Raw genomic sequence first — 21190 nt, 5'->3', positions numbered from 1 at the left:
ACATGTGAACAAGTCTGAACAAGTCTTGGGACCTAGTTCATCCAGTCACTTCATCAAAGGAAATCTGCGGTAATTCCCTCTCTCACTGGTGTTGAATTTAGTGCAAAAGAGGGCAACCATAATGACGCACCGTCTTTATGAGGAAAGCCTACAGTGTTGGGAGCTTGGGGAAAAAGGCAATCAGGGGAGACGTGATAGAGACTCATTATACAATGTGTGGCGTGCAGGTTGTGGGGAGACAAAAGTATTTCTCCTTTTCGCACAAGCAACAGAAACAGGAGATCATCCAATAAAACTGACTCGCAGGAGATTTGAGACGGACCAAAGCAGGCATTTCTTTACACAGTACAGAGAGCCCAATCCTATGCTTGTCTACTCAGAAGTAAGTCCCATTGTCTCCAGTGGGTCTTACTCTCAGGAAAATGCGCATAGGATTGTAGCCTCAGAGTCCAATCCTGGGCTTGGCGCCGCAGCTTCGTGCCACCGCGCACTGTCGCAAACGTGCTGTAAGGCACATTTGTGAGCCTCACTGCCAGGCTACCGCCCATGCTAGCGCCAGGCTAGTGCGGAGCGGGCGCCCAGCCTCCGCCATTCGGTGGCCTCATGGACCACTGAGCCGTGGCACGGTAAGTGGGGAGGGGGCGTGGAGAGGGCGGAGAGAGGGTTGGCAAGGAGGCGTGCTGGGGGAGGGAGTGGGGAGGCAGGAGGCGGGTCTGGTGTCCGTTCGTGGCGGGCTTGGCGCCCTACAAGAACGGCTTTACCTTACCACTGACCTTTTGGTCGGCAGTAAAGTGAGAAGCCCCATTGCAGGGCTGCTTCCCTTACCCAGGAGAAGGGGATGAAAGTCCCCTTCCCCCAAGGCGCCGCCTGCGGAAGCCCGAGGCGCACAGGATCTGGCGGCAGTCATTCTTGGTGCTGCCGAGGCTGGGCGCCCCAGGCAGCTCAGGGCTGGGCTGTTCGTCTGTGGAGTTCATTGCACAACATGTGATGATAGCAACTATCGTGGATGACTTTAAAAGGGGACTGGACAAATTCATGGAGGAGGACAGGTCTATCAATGGTTACAAGTTGTGATGGCCACATGCTAGTTTTGGGTTCAGTTGGAGTGTGCCTCTGAATTCCAGCTGTGGGGAGGAACGATGGGAGAGAAGTCTGCCTTTCTCTCCTGTTTGTGGGTTTCCCAGAGGCAGCTGGTGAACCACTGTGGGAAATGGGTCCTGGGCTAGACGGGCTCCCTTAGGCCTGATCCAGCTGGGCTTTTCTTATATTCTCAGTTTTTTAAAACAGTGATCCTCAAACTGTGGGTTGGGACCCACTAGGAGGTCGCAAGCCAATTTCAAGTGGGTCCCCATTCATTTCAATATATAATTTTTAATATGTTAAGCTTGATGCTACCTTGGTATGTGACTGCATTTGAGGAAATGTAACAGATCTGTACTTTTCACAGGCTACTATATATATATATTTATATGCTTTTAACAATGATAGTAAATGGGACTTACTCCTGGGTAAGCGTGGGTAGGATTGCAGCCTAGAATTGTTAAAAATTTCCCTGTTTGATGATGTCACTTCCCGTCTTGACATCACTTCTGGTGGGTCCTGACAGATTCTCATTTTAAAAAGTGGGTTATCCACTAAAATTGAGTGTTGGGAGAGTTAGGACAGACAAAAGAAAATATTTCTTTACTCAGCCTGTGGTTGGTCTGTGGAACTCCTTACCACAGGATGTGGTGACGGCATCTGGCCTGGATGCCTTGAAAAGGGGATTGGACAGGTTTCTGGAGGAAAAATCCATTACGGGGTACAAGCCATGATGTGTATGTGCAACCTCCTGATTTTAGAAATGGGCTATGTCAGAATGCCAATGCAAGGGAGGGCACCAGGTTATCTGGTGTGCTCCCTGGGGCATTTGGTGGGCCGCTGTGAGATACAGGAAGCTGGACTAGATGGGCCTATGGCCTGATCCAGTGGGGCTGTTCTTATGTTCTTAACTACAATTCCCAGGAGGCCTTGCAGGTCTCTTGTTATCTGGTGTGCTCCCTGGGGCATTTGGTGGGCCGCTGTGAGATACAGGAAGCTGGACTAGATGGGCCTATGGCCTGATCCAGTGGGGCTGTTCTTATGTTCTTAACTACAATTCCCAGGAAGCCTTGCAGGTCTCTTGTTATCTGGTGTGCTCCCTGGGGCATTTGGTGGGCCGCTGTGAGATACAGGAAGCTGGACTAGATGGGCCTATGGCCTGATCCAGTGGGGCTGTTCTTATGTTCTTAAACTACAATTCCCAGGAAGCCTTGCAGGTCTCTTGTTATCTGGTGTGCTCCCTGGGGCATTTGGTGGGCCGCTGTGAGATACAGGAAGCTGGACTAGATGGGCCTATGGCCTGATCCAGTGGGGCTGTTCTTATGTTCTTATACCAGTGGTTCTCAGACATTTAGCATCAGGACCCACTTTTTAGGATGAGAATCTGTCAGAACCCACCAGAAGTGATGTCATGACCAGAAGTGACATCATCAAGCAAGAAAATGTGTAACTATCCTAGGCTGCAATCCTACCCACACTTACCCAGGAGTAAGTCCCATTGACTATCATTGTTAAAAGCATATACATAGTATATTGAACATAGCCTGTTCAAAGTACAGGTCTGTAACATTTCCCCAAATGCAGTCACATCCCATGGGAACATCAAGTCTGTTATATTAAAAATAAAATATTGAAATGAATGGGGGCCCACCTGAAATGGGCTCGCAACCCACCTAGTGGGTCCCGACCCACAGTTTGAGAAACGCTGTCTTATACTATACGTTTGAGAATCACTGCTTTACAGGAAGAAGGGATAAGGAATGACAACAGCAGACATGGGACGCAATCATGTGCTCACAACATTAAAGAATGAGGAGATTCCATGGGAGGCAGTCAACTATCATAGATTCAACTATCTCCAGGCCTTAAGAACATAAGAACAGCCCCACTGGATCAGGCCATAGGCCCATCTCGTCCAGCTTCCTGTATCTCACAGCGGCCCACCAAATGCCCCAGGGAGCACACCAGATAACAAGAGATCTGCTTCCTGGTGCCCTCCCTTGCATCTGGCCTTCTGACATAACCCATTTCTAAGATCAGGAGGTTGCGCATACACATCATGGCTTGTAACCCATAATGGATTTTTCCTCCAGAAACTTGTCCAATCCCCTTTTAAAGGCATCCAGGCCAGACGCCAGCACCACATCCTGTGGCAAGGAGTTCCACAGACCAACCACACGCTGAGTAAAGAAATGTTTTCTTTTGTCTGTTCTAACTCTCCCAACACTCAATTTTAGTGGATGTCCCCTGGTTCTGGTGTTATGTGAGAGTGTAAAGAGCATCTCCCTATCCACTCTGTCCATCCCCTGCATAATTTTGTATGTCTCAATCATGTCCCCCCTCAGGCATCTCTTTTCTAGGCTGAAGAGGCCCAAACCCCGTAGCCTTTCCTCATAAGGAAGGTGCCCCAGCCCCGTAATCATCTTAGTCGCTTACCCAAAATGAATTTTTCAAAAACAGATGCTTTGATCATCTCCAAATTAGTTTTCTTTTTTAACGAGAGAAATATTTTCAAGCTCCCCCCCCAGGCAAACCCCAACACAAATAATTTGGCTCGTAGCCTGAAAGAGGAAGAAACCTGAATTTCGGGCTCTGTCCTCCATTACTCAGCAGTCTCTTCTCTCCCCCCCCCCCAGCTGTTTATATTTCTCACAGATACACATTTACACTTTCCTCTATCAAGTTAATCCAAGGAGGTTTTGATGTGTTTGGCTTCTCGTGCGGTTTGCACTACCAGCGAGAAAGGGTTTGCAGGCACCGTATTTTTTTGCTAAGGGTTGACTGAACAGGCCTTTGCGTATTGGAGGATCAAGGTCTTAACATGTCTCGCCTTGGCTGACTAGGTGAGGTAAGTTAAACATTAAACTCCCTGAGACCTTCACTGGAAAGGAATTGAATGACTGAGGGTTTAATCAGCAGGGATGGCCGCGGTGTAGCCGTGCGAGCAAGGAGGATGTCAACGTTAGACCCACAATTAGACCCACAAGAGGCACGTTAGACCCACAAGAGGCAAAGAAGGAAGGCCCACAGCCAGGGAGACAGGCCAGGGACAGACTGCACTTGCTCCCAGTGTGGAAGGGATAGTCACTCCCGAATCGGCCTTTTCAGCCACACTAGACGCTGTTCCAGAACCACCTTTCAGAGCGCGATACCAGAGTCTTTCGAGACTGAAGGTTGCCAACTAACTAACCCACAATTGCATCATGAGGGGCTTCTTGAACAGAACCTCTCTCTGATCATACTCATGTTAGAAAGGGAGAGGGAGGGGAAAAACAGTCATGTTTGTTATCTGGAATTCTTCTCCTTCCTCGTGGAGCAAAAACTGTGTCTCTTTTGCTCCAGGACATGAGCAATTTGACTTGAGAAACCGTGTGAGACAGGAAGTGCGGGAGAGCTGTCAAGCCCAAGCTGCGGTTTGAAAATGTCTGGCTTGGCCACTGGCAAGTCACCTTATCTTCTCTCTGCCTCAGGCATACACACTGCTGAATAGGGTTATGAAGCCGCCCTCCTTTCACAAGAACACTGGTTGGCAACCTTCAGTCTGGAAAGACTATGGTATAAGCCTACAGCACCCGGTATTCCCAGGCGGTCTCCCATCCAAGTACTAACCAGGCCTGACCCTGCTTAGCTTCCCAGATCAGACGAGATCAGGCATGTGCAGGGATTTGTTCAGCATGTTGGACAATGCCAGTGTGCCTCTCCCCCTCCCCAGCTCATACTTCAATCCATACGCAACTATACTCATTTCTCTCATTCTGTTTAGTATAGGGAGATGGTTGGCAACCTTCAGTCTCAAAAGACTATGGTATAAGCCTACAGCACCCAGTATTCCCAGGCGGTCTCCCATCCAAGTACTAACCAGGCCTGACCCTGCTTAGCTTCCGAGATCATGGTATAAGCCTACAGCACCCAGTATTCCCAGGCGGTCTCCCATCCAAGTACTAACCAGGCCTGACCCTGCTTAGCTTCCGAGATCATAGTATAAGCCTACAGCACCCGGTATTCCCAGGCGGTCTCCCATCCAAGTACTAACCAGGCCTGACCCTGCTTAGCTTCCGAGATCAGACGAGATTGGGCATGTGCAGAGGACACAAATTCACAACTTTGTGTCTCCAACTGGTTTTGCCAGATGAGGGTATATTGGCAGTGGGGTTCAGAGTGGCTCCATAAGTGGGAAGGGTCAGGCATTGGTGCCTGGCCAACTCCAGTGGGAGTGAGGGTCCACTGCTCTCCCCTACTAGCTGGCAAGCAGCGCCCATGGATATGCTTACTGAGTTGATGTGAGGAGCAGGTGGCAAGAACAGTGGACGCGAGTCATAAAGTTAGTGGCCACAATGGGTGACAAATGTTACCCTGGTTTCTGGGCACTGTGGATGGGGATGCTGTGGTTGGTGCGTGCACCTGCATTCCCAATCACGAAGGACTGACATATAGCCAGCCACGTCGATCATGTCAACCATGAAGCCATGTCAATCATGAAGGATTGACATGCAGCCTGCCACAACCAATACACAGATCGTGGCTAGATGATGTGATGCAGAAGGAGCTGAGCCCCTTGAGAAATGGTGTTCCAAGGCCTGCCAACTATTTGATCAGCCCCTGTGACTATTTCATTAACATCAATGGAATACACAGCAGGCCAGAACTTTTCTGATCATTTGGCAACCTGAGGTTGCCAACTGATTGGAATTGCTGCCATGAATTCATTGGGCACATCAAGTTACCTGACCTTCAGCCCTGATCTCACCCACAGCACAATGATAGCGACCTACATTCGAGTAATTGCAAGATTAACAAGCGATACATATAAAACGTCACATACATCCTAATTATTGCATATAAAACGCAAAAATAAATTACTGCCTCTGAAGTGCTGCTCCTCACATAGATACAACAAATCAGAGCCCCATTTGGGGGAGGGGAGGTATCTTGCAATTTAAAGACAAAAAATCTATAAAAATTCTGGAATCTATATATAATCTGGAATTAGAAAAGCAAAATCCTGCAGAAAATATTTGATCATATCATGCTAAGTTAATCCCACTGAAAACCACTTCCTCAGGGTGAGAACTCCACACACAGCCACCATGATGTATGTAGGGGGTTGACACTGACAAATAAACAGAAAGTCTTCAGGCCAGTAAGTCCCTAGGAAGGAGCTACCAAACATGAAGGGCTCCAAGATCTTTTCAAAAACCCAGCCATTGCCGCCGTCTCCCAGACATGAGGAGGTTTTAATAATAATAATAATAATAATAATAATAATAATAATAATAATAATAATAATAATAATAATAATACAGGTATTTATATACCGCCTTTTCTTGGTCTTTATTCAAGACTTTATTCAAGGCGGTTTACATGGGCAGGCTTATTTAAATCCCTGTAGGGATTTAAATAATTTAAATCTCCGACACTCATTCTCTCGATACCGAGCTAAACAAGCGCATCGGTAAAGCAGCTACCACGTTTTCCAGACTCACAAAGAGAGTCTGGTCCAACAAGAAGCTGACGGAACATACCAAGATCCAGGTCTACAGAGCTTGCGTCCTGAGTACACTTCTGTACTGCAGCGAGTCATGGACTCTTCGCTCACAACAGGAGAGGAAACTGAGCGCGTTCCACATGCGCTGCCTCCGACGCATCCTCGGCATCACCTGGCAGGACAAAGTTCCAAACAACACAGTCCTGGAACGTGCTGGAATCCCTAGCATGTATTCACTGCTGAAACAGAGACGCCTGCGTTGGCTTGGTCATGTCGTGAGAATGGATGATGGCCGGATCCCAAAGGATCTCCTCTATGGAGAACTCGTGCAAGGAAAGCGCCCTACAGGTAGACCACAGCTGCGATACAAGGACATCTGCAAGAGGGATCTGAAGGCCTTAGGAGTGGACCTCAACAAGTGGGAAACCCTGGCCTCTGAGCGGCCCGCTTGGAGGCAGGCTGTGCAGCATGGCCTTTCCCAGTTTGAAGAGACACTTTGCCAACAGTCTGAGGCTAAGAGGCAAAGAAGGAAGGCCCATAGCCAGGGAGACAGACCAGGGACAGACTGCACTTGCTCCCGGTGTGGAAGGGATTGTCACTCCCGGATTGGCCTTTTCAGCCACACTAGACGCTGTGCCAGAACCACCTTTCAGAGCGCGATACCAGAGTCTTTCGAGACTGAAGGTTGCCAATACAATGTAGGGATTTTTACAAATGAAAGAAGGTTCTTTCTTTCAAGAACCACAACATTCAGGTGTTTCTCTCTGATCTGGCTTCACATTCTGGCCTCCATCCTCCCACTCTCAGAGCAGATGGAATAGCTCGGCTTCAGCTTGTCAGCTGCTTCAAGGTCGCACGGTGCCGGTGGCCTCGAACTGGCGACCTTGTGGATGTTATCTTCAGGCAAATGGAGGCTCTACCCTCCAGACCAGACCTCCTGCCCAGTTGAATCCTAGCTGAACCAAAGTTTCTGGATGATTCTTGGGCCATGTGGCATCTTCGTGGGAAGGGAATTTGGTCTAATGTTGGGTCGCTATTAGGAATGGACAAGGCAGGGGGGTGTTCTTGGCAGGTATTTGACAATAGAGACAAACTGGAAGTCCTGCTCAAGTCCTGCTCAACCTACAGGACCTATGTCTCTTGCATATTCCTCACAGGGCATAAACAAACTGTTGCTCCTAAGGGGAACAAAGGTTTAAAGGTAATTGACAGTACCAGCCTTTGTGTGTCTGCCCAAAAGTAAGTCCAACTGCATTCATTGGTTGGGGGTGTGTGTGGCAGAGATAAAATGTTTCCTGGGTTTCGATTTATCTTCTCCTGAAGTCCCATTGGAACACGTCTAGCTTCTTAGCCCTTCAAAAAGGCTGTGGCACTGTGCCCTAAGGGGGAAAACTTGCACCTGGAGGAATTCTCCTTCCTAGGACCTAGAAGAGTTGACACCTGTATCTAGAACTGATTCTCAGGAGGAGCCATCCCTGTGGCTGAAAAAAAAAAGTGCTGAAAAGGATGGGTGCAACCTGGGAAGGGTGAATCAGCTTAATCCATAATCTAGTTTCCTGCCTTCTCCAAAGAACAGGCAGAGGAGAACAACCCCTTCCTCCCTACCTGCCTGTACCCAGAATTCCAGACATACAGGTTGGTGACAAGGCCCGATTCTCCATCCCCACCCAAGGAAACGAAGCGTGAGAAGGGCAGTGGAGAAGAGACTCGGTCCCCAGCTTGATTAGCTGTTAAAGAGGTGCAGAGGCGGGAGACACTGGCTGTGGGCTGGCTCATTTGTGGGTGTTTAGTTACATGTAATTATCTGCTTGCATGTCATTACGAAGAAGCTGGCAGACCCAGTGGACTTCATGCTCCACTTTCACTAGCTGTGCAGGGGAGGAACAATCTCAAAGGCACAAATCTACAAAGAGTCTCAAAAATGACTTCAGTGTAAACGAAGAATAGGGAGATGCTTTAATGTGTTGTTTTTCTGTAAGCAGGTCAAGCTGTCATGGCTTCCCTCTCAAAGGCCCCTAAGAATTACGGTTTGTTAAGACAGCTAGAGTAGTGTTTCTCAAGGTTTGTCCTCTGCCATACCACTACACATGGTCCACCTATTCAAAGTACCACTGGAAGTAACTGGTGATGACATCATGCCTAGTTACTTCTGCGTCAGGATGCAATGCAACAAACACCAATGGGGACAGAAAGGCTTTTTTGAGCATGGAAAAGCATGATTTAGAGTTCTGTCTGTCAAGCTGAGCCTCCTACCACTGTTTGCTGTCTTGTGTGCCTGGTCTCGCTGCCAGGTGGCAGGTGTCCACGGGTCCAGACTCCACCTCAATTACCACTGGTGGTACCCGTGCTACTGGTTGAGAGCTAGAGTTCTCTAGCAGAGCTGCCTCTCCATTTCCCAGAATTGCTCATCTCTCTCTCTCTCTCTCTCTCTCTCTCTCTCTCTCTCTCTCTGATTCCGAGAATTCTTTGGAGTAGGTTCCCATGGTCTCCCATTACATCTCACCCATATAAAGTTGCCCAAGAGGTATGATGGACTGATGCAAAACTCAGGACCTTTTTGGAGGTAGTACTGACTATAATATGCTCTTCTTGGGGAGACCCATTGGGCTCCTTCTGTTTCTGCATTTTGACTGAAATGAGACATGATCTAAATGCCTAGTGCACTGTCTGTTTTGAAGAACATTAAGAGCAGCCCTGCTGGATCAGGCCAAAGGCCTATCTAGCCCAGTGTGCTTTTCCCCCCACAATGGCCAACCTGATCCTTCTGGAAAGGCCCACAAGCAAGAGATGAAGGCATCCCCTTCTTCTGCCATACTTAGAGGTGTTGGAAAATGGTGAAATTTACCTTACTTAGATGTAAGCCCATTATTTAATAAGACTTAGGCTGTAATCCTATCTTACTTACCAGAAACAAACACCACTACGTACTGCTCCTGAACCTGGAGGTTGCCACTGATAGTTTTGACTTCCACGAATTTGTCCAATCCCCATTTAAAGCCACTTAAAACCATGGCCATCACCACAGCTTATGGCAATGAATTCCACAGACAAATTATGCACTTTGTGAAGGACTATCTCCTTGCCTTGTTACAGGTGAATTCTGTTGCCTGGCTTTAACATTTAGGGCTAGGATTATTATTTTTAAACATTTGTCATGTTTTACCATATCCAATGTTTTGCTTGCTCTGTTTTGAATGCAATTGGTTTTAGAAAACCAGTATAAAGGTTTTCATATAATGAAATGTATACATTATAAAATAATCTGCTTAAATTAGTTTGTGTTATGGTAGAGCAGGCACAACTTTCGATGCAAGCTGGGAACTTTTTTCAGTTCAGACTTTTATGTCCTCCTCCACAGATTTGGTGAGTGGCCTTGGTCAAATCCCTGCCTCATGCCCTCTGTTTCCTATCTGTAGAAGGAAGATAATGATGACCTCTCTTAACAAGGGAATGAGCATGATAAAGGAGGAGGAGATTGTGAGAACAAAGTGAGGCTCTGTACAATATCCATGATTAGAAAAAAGATAACCTTCTCACAAAATACAATAGATCTTGCCGCAATAGATTGGTACTTACCTTTCCAGGAATATACTGGAGTATCTTGTCTGAAGTAACATCCCTTTCCTGCCCTGGTTCAAAACCAAAGAGGCTGGCTAGCTTTTTCTTGTTCTCTTGTCTGTCAAGCAATAAAAAAGGCAGAGATGCACAGAGTCATGTAAGATCAAGGCAAGCAAACAAAGCAAAATCAGGAATGTCATCAAGGGTGAAATTAGCAAGTGTCAAAACCTCATCAACAGATGGCCTTCAAGAATGCAAGAGGCTTTAGTAGAGGTGCTGTTGGCTTTTGGGCTTTGCTCCTTTGTCCCTGCACAAATGAATGCTTTGCACTTCCTGCTACGGATGCTTTGGCAACTTAGGAAGATTCTGTTTTCTTTTGGGCAGACTTAAGAGGAAACAAAAAAGGGTGGCAGTGGTGGTCTAAACTGCAGATCTAATCTGATTTTTTCCCTATCTTTGCAGTTAAGAACAGTTAAGAACATAAGAACAGCCCCACTGGATCAGGCCATAGGCCCATCTAGTCCAGCTTCCTGGATCTCACAGCGGCCCACCAAATGCCCCAGGGAGCACACCAGATAACAAGAGACCTCATCCTGGTGCCCTCCCTTGCATCTGGCATTCTGACATAGCCCATTTCTAAAATCAGGACATACATGTTGCACATACACATCATGGCTTGTAAACCATAATAGATTTTTCCTCCAGAAACTTGTCCAATCCCTTTTAAAGGCATCCAGGGCAGACGCCATCACCACATCCTGTGGCAAGGAGTTCCACAGACCAATGTCTTCTGCCATGAAGTTCTGCAAATATGACACCTAAAGGAAGCCCAGGCATGTTTCTGAATAACCAGGTGGTGTCCATGGCTAGGAGTTCTTTTGGTCATGCCCCTCTCTGGAAAACAGTGACTTTGCTACTAGACTACTGTAAAATGCTCCAAGTGGGTTTGCCCTAGAAGGCAGTCTGGGAATAGAAGCTGGCACAGATTCTCGTTGTTGGCCTGTAAAGTGGTGTGGATGGGTAGGAGCACAAGATACCTGTTCAGAAATATCTGCATTGCTTACTAGTTGGTTTTCAGATGCAATTCAAAGTGCTGAGTTGTTTTGGCTATATTGTGGATGGGTCATGGCGAGTAAGCCATAATAGTCCGGGTTCCAATAAAACCCCCATTGTTTCCAGGTTTTAAGATCAACCATTGAGATGCTCCTTCAGGTTCATTCCTTGAGGGAAGTAAGATTGTCATCTACTGGGAACAAGACCTTTAATCTTCTCCAGAAAATGAACATGTGCTTTCCCTGGTGGTGGATTGTTTTTGTGTGTGTGGGTGTGTGTTTTTTAAAAGGCCGGTGAAGACTTTTTAGTTTCACTAAGTGCTTAGGAATTAGGTGGAGATTTTTTACTGTCATTTGTCTGTAGTTTTAAGCTACCTTTTTATAAACTTTTAATGGTAGTTCCTTTTTTGAAAAGAAAAAACAAAAAAGCCAATTTTTTTTTCAAACCACCTTGCAAACATTTGTGTTGAAAGGCAACCTAGTAATTTTGTAAATAAATGATCTCTGCCTCTAGGAGCTACCATGGAGCTACCATGGAGCTACATGGTAAATGATCTCTGCCTCTAGGAGTTCTAGGAGCTACTCCAGCTGTGGCAACCCTTGAAAGGTATTTGGAAGCCATGGATGTCACAGCAACTGTTGCCCTGCACATGCCCGATCTCGTCTGATCTTGGAAGCTAAGCAGGGTCAGGCCTGGTTAGTACTTGGATGGGAGACTGCATGGGAATACCCTGCGCTGTAGGCTTATTATACCATAGTCTTTCGAGACTGAAGCATGCAAAGGCTGTCTTCTCTTGCACTGATTTCCAGTTAGCTGCTGGGGCTCAGTCCAAGGTCTGAGCTTCAGGGTATTAGTTATGAAGGCTATAAAGCCTCCTAACAGAGGTAGTGTACCACCAAATATCAACTGCTGGAGACAACAGTGGGAGACGTCTCTTCCCTTCCTGTCTTGCTTGCTCATTTATTTTCTAACGCAATTGGCTGTCCACTGGAAGGGACAGGACTACTTGATTAGGTGATCCTTTGGTTAGATACAGCAATGTAATTATGATGACCTTAAGATACTGGTGGCAGTCATCTTTACAGTCCAAAACAAGTATATCTTAAAGCATACTTAAGGCATACATAAGGACTATACCTCAACAACTGGGTCAGGGTCCAGAAATCAGTCATGGCAGTACTACTGCTCCCTTTTTTGGGGAGGTTCAGTTCATTCCACCCTGTGAGATGAAATCTGCAAGAGTACAGAATCAAGTTGCCAACTTTTCCCTGCCCACTGCTGCTGTGCCTTTAACAGCAGCCTGACATCCAGACATTGGGAGGTGATAATTCTCTTCTCACTACCACTGAAAGCTTTGTCAGTTGATCTTTGCAAACCAAGATAAAGACAAAGGAGCAGGACAGGTATTTTTTTTACTGGTCAGTTGGCAACCCTAGTAATAGGGCCTCCCCAAAAGTGACACCATCACAGGAACCTGCTCCTGAAGAAATCAGCCAGTTTTGTGCCTTTCTGTTTTAAAGGAAGCAAGAGGAGACTGAGTGTGTTTTTTAAACTGATTTAAATAACTAGTTAATGGTTGAGGAATGCTGGGCTGGCTCAAGGACTCCTTGTGTCTCAGGTAATGTTCCCTTACCTCTCCTTCCCTGGATTTGAAAAGAAAGAGGGGATCAGAGAATATAGAGGGGAGTGGTGGGCTAGAATGTTCATGGATGGGCAAGCCCTGGAGGAATGGATTTGTTGGCAAGTAGTTTTAATCAATAGTTAAGTTCAGCAGCAATGTTTCGATCGTGGTGTGTCGCCATAGTTCAGCGGCATAGCACAATTTCTCCGTGCGCAAAGCCCTGTGTTTAATCTTGCATCTCCAGTGATAAAGACTTCAGGTAGCAGGGGAAAAAAATCTCTCCCAGCCTGAGACCTTGGAGAGTCACTGCCTGTTAGAGTTGACAGTGCCAGGCCAGATGGAACAATGGTGTGACTCAGTCACTGAGATTCCATCCCGCCCTTCCTTCAGGAGGTCAGGGTAGCATACAGGAAGGACAGGCCCATCCATAAAGCCAACAGAGATGTATGCCTTAGAGAACAGAGTGGCAGCACTTTTCCCTAGTCCTTGGATTGGAAGAGGAAGAGGAACGGAAGAGGAAAGTGGTAGGCTAGAACTTCACTCTGTTTTGCCACTCTAGCCCACCACTTTCCTCTCCCACACATTTCTTCTCCTTCTCCATCCCTGTCTTTCTTTTCCAGCCCAGAGATTGGCACATCATCAGGTAAAGGTATGCCTCAGGCACTAGGAGGTTTTGTAGTGGCCTCCAACTTCCCCCTTCCCCACATGTTTATCTTCCCACCAATCCTGTAAAGTATGTTTGGCTAAGGCTGCAATCTTATACACCTTTACCTGGGAGTAAGTCACTCTCAGTAAGTCACTCCTGGGAGAGCCAGGATGGTGTAGTAGTTTGGGTGTTGGACTTAAGACCTGGAAGATCCAGGTTTAAATGCCTGCTTAGCCATGAGGCGTCCTGGGTGACCTTGAGCCAGTCACTATGATCTCAAGCCTCACCTATCTCACAGGGTTGTGGTGAGGACAAAAGGAAGGAAGGAACTATGTACTCCACACTGAGCTCCTGGTATAAAAAATGTGAAAAACAAAGCAAACAAATAAATAAATCCCACTGAAGTCAATAGGACTTACATTTCAGTAGACATGCAAAGGACTATGCTGTTAGAGTGTGGCTGGCCTGACATCACCCAGCAAGAGTAGATTTGAACCTGGTCTGCCCAGTTCCCATTCCACACACTACCCACTATCAAAAACACAAGGCCACTTCGCCTTGTTTATTTATGAGCATCGTTATAGTTTGCCTTTTGTTTTACTTTGCTTTCAGCTTCTTGCATGAATTCAAGCAGCAGAAAAATCAAAGCCAGCTAGTTAATCAATAACTAAATAAAAAGATATTCCTTTCCCACACTCCTCCTGTAGCATTCAGACTGATTCTGTCCTCACACATTACAAGGGCATTGTCGGTGCCCAGGTGTCAGTTGATGCCATCAAGGGTTTTTCCCCTCCCATCACTGCTACTGGTTAACGGGAGCAGTTTCGGTAAATTACAACATTGTGACTCCAGGTGGAGATTAGCTTTCTTTTCTTTAACCCCATGCCTTCTTGCAACAGGGTTGAATTCTGCAGAAGCAGCCCTGTGTTTTGAGCTTTTACATTTTCCACTCTGTGGCTTATACCAGCTCCAGGAGATAGGATTTGAATCCGGGTCGCAGTTAAGAGCACAGACATTTTTCTTGCACCTGGCCAGGCGGACCTCTGAACCCCTAGTCTCAGTGCCCAATGTGTGCCCACAGCTCACTGGTTGACAGCGTGATTCTGGGTATAGTTCTCATCTTTAAACCATTGCATTTAGGCAAGGTTGGCCCAAGACCTCCAGACACCTGAAGCAGCATGTTAAATGCTGTCCACTGGCATAGCTAGAGGGGGGGCGGTGCACTAAGTTTTGCAGGGAGCCTCACAGCAGAGTGCAAGCGGCTCCTCCCCACCCCTTTGGAGCCATATGGGGGGGGGAACAGAGGTGAATGCTCCCAAGGGGAGGGAGAGAAACCCCCTGATTGCTGGCACTTCTACAGACTCTTAAGACCTGACTTTTTTTTTCAGTATATAGTTCCTGGATTCTCTTGAATCATTTTTTTTTCATAGTTTTCTGCTTATGTATTGATTATTCTGTTCTTACAATATTGGTTTGTGTGTTGTTGGTTTTCAAATTTCTGTTTGGATGGCTTGTTTTTAATTGTGCTTATAAGGCAATTAGAATCCTCCCCTGGGAGAAAGGTGGGTATAATTTTTAACAAATCAAGGGGCAGTTAGTGTATGTGGAGCTTAACCCAAGGAAGGTCCCCAGTGGACCTTACATTCTCACTGTGCACAAGAAATGATTGGGAAATTGCATGCAGTCCAGCTGGTTGCGTATGGTATGCGTTATGTGTAAGAACAACAGAAAGCTTGAAGGATATGGACCAAGGAATAGTGATTTTCAACACGTGTTCCTGGCCCTGAAGTCCACAAAAGCTTATCTACAATGGTGAATAAGGGCCCAATCCTATTCAACTTTTCAGGACCAGTGCAACCACAATGCAGCCCCGAGGTAAGGGGACAAATGTTCCCATATCTTGAGGAGGCCTATGTGACTTGGGATCGGGCCCTAAGTGTCCCTGAAAGGCAGCTCACCCACCCACCAGTGATAGACTTGCAAGATCATAGCTTCTAGCCTGAAGCTCAGGGTTTAGAGAGCTGTAGAGGAAGATGCCTCTTTCACCTTTATGAATTTGTCTAATCTTTTTTTAAACAACCTCTAAGCCACTAGCCCTCACTACATTTTACCGCAGCAAACTCTGGATTAATTTATCTTTTCCTTAAATCACATTAGTCCAGGCCCAGTGTGCTGAATGTGATGGTCATTATCATCTTGTCTGATCTCGGAAGCTAAGCAGGGTCAGGCCTGGTTAGTACTTGGATGGGAGACCACCTGGGAATACCAGGTGCTGTAGGCTTATAGCAGGGGTGTCCAAAGTTTTTGGCAGGAGGGCCACATCAGCTCTCTGACACTGTGTCGGGAGCCGGGGGGGGGGAATTAATTTACATTTAAAATTTGAATAAATTTACATACGTTTACATAAATGAATATATTAAAGATGAACTTATATGAATTAATGAAGTTCTTGCAATAGCTCAAGGCCTATAAAAGGCCTTGCAGAAAGCAAGGCCAGCCTTTCCTTCACTGCCACTGCTGCATCACAGACGTGAAGGAGCAAGCAGTGGAGGGAGCCCTCATCCCACAGCTCACATGAGAGATCAAACAGTCACCCTCACGCTGAGAGAAGTTGCGTTGGACCAGTGCGGGCTTCAACAAATCTCCAGAGGGCCAGAGGCTCATTGGAGACTGGGGGCTCCCTGAGGGCCGCATTGAGAGGCCTCAAGGGCCGCAAGTGGCCCCCAGGCTGGGGTTTGGGCACCCCTGGCTTATAGCATAGTCTTTCGAGTCTGAAGGTTGCCAACCATGCTTCACGGAGCTCGAGGGAGTGTGTATAGGGGTTCCCAAGAGCTCTTCTACCTAGGCACTGATGAGACCGTAGACCTGCTTAGCTTCAGCCAGTTGCCAGGAGGCCCTGAACAGAGCCTTGCAAGGAGCGTTTTTGTGGCGCACACCGACATCTTACCTGCCCCCCTGATAGTCACCACAGCCATCAGTACAATGCCAGCTGAGCATGAGCTTCTAATGAGCACAGTCCTTAACCTGGCCAACCCCAACTGCTTTGGGTGCCTTCAGATCACAGCCCGGGGCCTAATACTGCACAATAATGGATTGTGAGAAGCAGCACTTCCACTGCACATACACATGATAACTGGGACCAAATGCAGCAGCAGCATCTCACATGCATGCACTCTACGCATCGTGAGCTACGTGTGGGTATTGTGCTGTGTCCTACACCAACATGCAGCTCTGTGAAAGACTTCTATCATGCTTCAATCAGCCTTGGGAAAAACCTTCAAGAGCACATGTTCTGTCTACTTGCTATGTTTGCTAGGTGGCTCCAGTGCCCACCCGCACGCGTGCGTCCGCCCTCCCCTCCGAAACACAACAATTCAGAGATTTCAATCTGAATCCCTCATTTCCCTCCCCTCTCAGGTGGCAGAACTCAGCTGACTCCAGTGGAATTACTTCTAACACTGAACAAACAGAGAATCCCACCACCTCATTACCCCTTGAGAATCTGCAAAACACTCAGCCTTGCATAGCTCTGGATAGAATCTCTTGATTGCTCCGTGAAACCAAGAAGCCAGTGGCTTAATCAGAAAAAGGAACCTGCTGCTCTCAACGATAGATGCGAGTCAAATGACTGGCCCAGAAAAATTAAGGCGCAAAGACACAATAAGAACATCAGAAAAGCCTGGCTGGATCAGGCCAAAAGTCCATCTAGTCCGGCCTCCTGTATCTCACAGCGGCCCACCAAATGCCCCAGGGAGCACACCAGATAACCAGAGACCTGCAAGGCTTCCTGGGAATTGTAGTTAAGAACATCAGAACAACCCCACTGGATCAGGCCATAGGCCCATCTAGTCCAGCTTCCTGTATCTCACAGTGGCCCGCCAGATGCTTCAGGGAGCACACAAGACAACAAGAGACCTGCATCCTGGTGCCCTCCCTTGCATCTGGCATTCTGAGGTAACCTACTTCTAAAATGAGGAAGGCTGCACAGACCCATCATCACGGCTTGTAACCTGTTATGGACTTTTCCACCAGAAATTTGTCCGATCCCCTTTTAAAGGCATCCAGGCCAGATGCCATCACCACATCCTGTGGCAAGGAGTTCCCCAGACTAATTCCACTCTGGGTAAAGACATATTTTCTTTTGTCTGTCTTAACTCTACCAACACTCAATTTTTAGTGGGTGTCCCCTGGTTCTGGTGCTGTGTGAGAGTGTAAAGAGCATCTCTCTATCTACTTTATCCTTCCCATGCATAATTTTATATTTCTCAATCCTGTCCCACCTCAGGCACCTTTTTTCTAAAGAGCCCCAAACGCAGTAGCCTTTCCTCATAAGGGAGGTGCCCCAATCCAGTCATTGTTTTGGTCGCTATCTTCTGCACCTTTTCCATTTCCACTCATCCTTTTTGAGATGTGGCGTCCGTAACTGGTGACCACAATCAACTTAGTGCGCGTGGAAGTGTTGCATTTTGCAGCCTTATTGGTTTCCTCTGACGTGTTGGAGATTCTATCTAGTCTGTTCTTGTGCTTGTGGTTTGCAGTGTCACATCCCTTATCATCGAGGCGCATGGGGTATTGGCTGGGAGCTGGGGCAGCGTCCTCGTACATTCAGCATTACCCTGGAATCTAAGACCATATTTGCTGCTCCTGCAACACCTGCGACGCCTGCGTTGGCTCGGTCATGTTGTGAGAATGGATGATGGCCGGATCCCAAAGGATCTCCTCTATGGAGAACTCGTGCAAGGAAAGCGCCCTACAGGTAGACCACAGCTGCGATACAAGGACATCTGCAAGAGGGATCTGAAGGCCTTAGGGATGGACCTCAACAAGTGGGAAACCCTGGCCTCTGAGCAGCCCGCTTGGAGGCAGGCTGTGCAGCATGGCCTTTCCCAGTTTGAAGAGACACTTTGCCAACAGTCTGAGGCTAAGAGGCAAAGAAGGAAGGCCCATAGCCAGGGAGACAGACCAGAGACAGACTGCACTTGCTCCCGGTGTGGAAGGGATTGTCACTCCCGGATTGGCCTTTTCAGCCACACTAGACGCTGTGCCAGAACCACCTTTCAGAGCGCGATACCACAGTCTTTCGAGACTGAAGGTTGCCAATACAATTTGTTGCTCCTTTCTGGAGAAGGAATGAGGGGATGTGCTGCTTCTCAACCTTCTTTTATTGGAGGAGACCACGATTGTACAACAACCCACCTTCTGGACTAACCCAAGAGTTCCTGGAGCCAAGTATGCACTCCCTCCATTATCCTTTCCCCTCCTTCTGCATCCTGGATTACAAAGGGAAAAGAGGAATACAGCAGGAGAGGAAGTGTGATGGAGAAGACACGAGCTCACCAGTCTCCTCAGCACCTTCTACTCCATTCCTTCCTTTCCTAACCAGGATGTGGGACGAGGAGCTTTAGAGGCAGGTAGATGGAGACTGGCAACATCGCCTGAGGCAGCCAACCCAGTTGGCCTTCTGTAGGGGCCGACCCTCCTCCCTTCAGCACTGAGACTAATGACCTGTAAGTGACATGTGACTAGGCATTGTGCATTGTGCATGACTGTGCATATTGGGACTCTACTCTCTGCACAATAGTCTGGGGTGGTATTGGGCCACGCTGCCTGCCCACTGTGTATTTTCAACATGTCATGTGTTCTTACACAACCACAAAGCCTGACCCTGAATAACCACTTTATCAATAAGACATGTGAAACCACATTTTATGCGGGTTTCATTGTTGTTACATGACTGCTGATATTCATGCAGATGGATCATGTCCTAAGTGATTGTGTCTACACACATGGAAGGATAAAGAACTCAGTGGTGAGAAAGGACACATTGTATATGCAGAAGGGCCCAATTCAGTCCCTGTCAGAGCAGAAAAAGACCTTTGTCTGAAACCTTGAAGAGCTGCTGCCAGTGTAGACAATACTGGGCTAGATAGGTTAATGAGCAGACTAAGCACAAGGCAGCTTCATATGTACAAAACAACAACACCCCCCTCCCCCCCACACACACAGGAGAAGAAGACAGAAGCACTCCCATATTAAACAAAAAGCAACAAATAAAATCCCTGCAGGTAATAATCTAGCAAATCAGGGAAAAAGTCCTAGCCCAACTCACTTTTGTACTAGTTTTCTACTTGCAAATAATTGTTTATGTAGGGGTGCTTTGATAGTCACCTGCATTCTGATGCAGTCCCATTCTATCACCTCATTCAGTGCTTGTGTGGACCAGGCCTCAGTTTTCTACTGTCTGTCCTGAAGTTTACACCACACGCAGCTAGAGAAAGCCCAAGCGCCAAGTCGCTCACAGGCACCCAGAAATCTGTTGGCACTTAGTCATAAGATTTTATTTCAGCTGTCCTTACACTAGGAATTTGAACTAGTTTTCCAATCCTCTACAGCAGGGGGGCCCAAACCCTGGCCCTGGGGCCACTTGCGGCCCTTGAGGCCTCTCAATGCGGCCCTCAGGGAGCCCCCAGTCTCCAATGAGTCTCTGGCCCTCCAGAGTTTTGCTGGAGCCCACACTGGCCCGACGCAACTGCTCTCAGTGTGAGGGCGACTGTTTGACCACTTGCGTGAGCTGTGGAGTGAGGGCTCCCTCCACTGCTTACTGTTTCACGTGTGGGATGCAGTAGCAGCAGCAAAGGAAAGGCCAACCTTGCTTTGTGCAAGGCCTTTTATAGGCCTTGAGCTATTGCAAGACCTTCATTCATTCATATAAGTTCATCTTTAATATATTCATTTATGTAAACATGTAAATTTATTCAAATTTTAAATGTAAATTAATTCTTTTTTTCCTCGGCCCCCGACACAGTGTCAGAAGGACGATGTGGCCCTACTGCCAAAAACTTTGGACCCCCCTGCTCTACAGTCATTTGATTTGATGGGAGTAACTGTGCAGGATCTAGCTATGGCCAGCTTAAGTTTGTTGAGAGCCGTGGGGGGCACCATCTAATCGATATGCTGCTCCTCAGTTGTGACCCCAAGTTCATTTGGCAAAAGCCATAACTACCATTATAAAAGCATTTTCTAAGCAGGAACACCTCACAAAAAGTTCTGAAATGGGGGGGGGGGGGTTTAAAAACCACTATATAGCAGCCACACAGAAGGCCTAAAACACAGAGTTCTGGTGCTCAAAAATATACAGTACTTGCTTCAAACAGAAAGCTTTCCCACCATTTTATTGTACACACAGTGGTCACCCATGTACTTTGTTTCATTTTACTGGGACAGATTCTAGGGGGGTTATCCATGTTATACTGCAATCCTAGGCATATCTACTCAAGAGTTAATTCTGTGGAGTCCAATGGGACTTACTCACAGGTAATTAGGTAGAGGATTGCAGCCATAGTCTGTTACAGCGGGCTCATAACAAAAAGTTTTGTGGCCTCTTAAGAACAGAGGCTGCAACCCTACACACACTTAATAAAGAGTAAGTCCTTTTAGGTCTTACTAAACAGAGTTACAGAAGGTGTAGGGTGACTACTAAGTTATGGCCTTAGGATTTGTCTGAAACAGATTTATTGTGACCAGCTTTGGTTGACTAGATCCCACTTCTGCCCCAATCTGTTGGTTTTTACAGTCCCACAAAGTTCCCGTTTCATGGTGTATATATAAATGCAGCAAAATTGACTTGCATGCAGCAACTGCAGACTCTTTACATGCTCCCCCCACACACACACATACAAAGTACTATCTGTGTTAGAAAAGCATCAAGAAATCATTACTGTAAACCTGGAACGCTGAAATGGATCAC

The 21190-nt window shown here is 47.1% G+C and overlaps 1 protein-coding gene across 1 annotated transcript in view; it reads right to left on the bottom strand.

Moving 5' to 3' along the window:
- The window catches only part of PLEKHN1 (pleckstrin homology domain containing N1), a 73900-nt gene that overhangs the window by 51843 nt on the left and 867 nt on the right, over positions 1 to 21190 (bottom strand). Inside the window, exon 2 of the mRNA XM_066637391.1 lies at positions 10142 to 10241. Within this exon, the coding sequence (XP_066493488.1) occupies positions 10142 to 10241 (100 nt within the window). The remainder of the gene's footprint in view (positions 1 to 10141; positions 10242 to 21190) is intronic.

The sequence above is a fragment of the Tiliqua scincoides genome, chromosome 9 (assembly GCF_035046505.1).
Source record: "Tiliqua scincoides isolate rTilSci1 chromosome 9, rTilSci1.hap2, whole genome shotgun sequence".
Taxonomy (NCBI): domain Eukaryota; kingdom Metazoa; phylum Chordata; class Lepidosauria; order Squamata; family Scincidae; genus Tiliqua; species Tiliqua scincoides.
The sequence above is the reverse complement of the archived record's forward strand: the minus strand, read 5'-3'. Positions and strand labels throughout refer to the sequence as shown.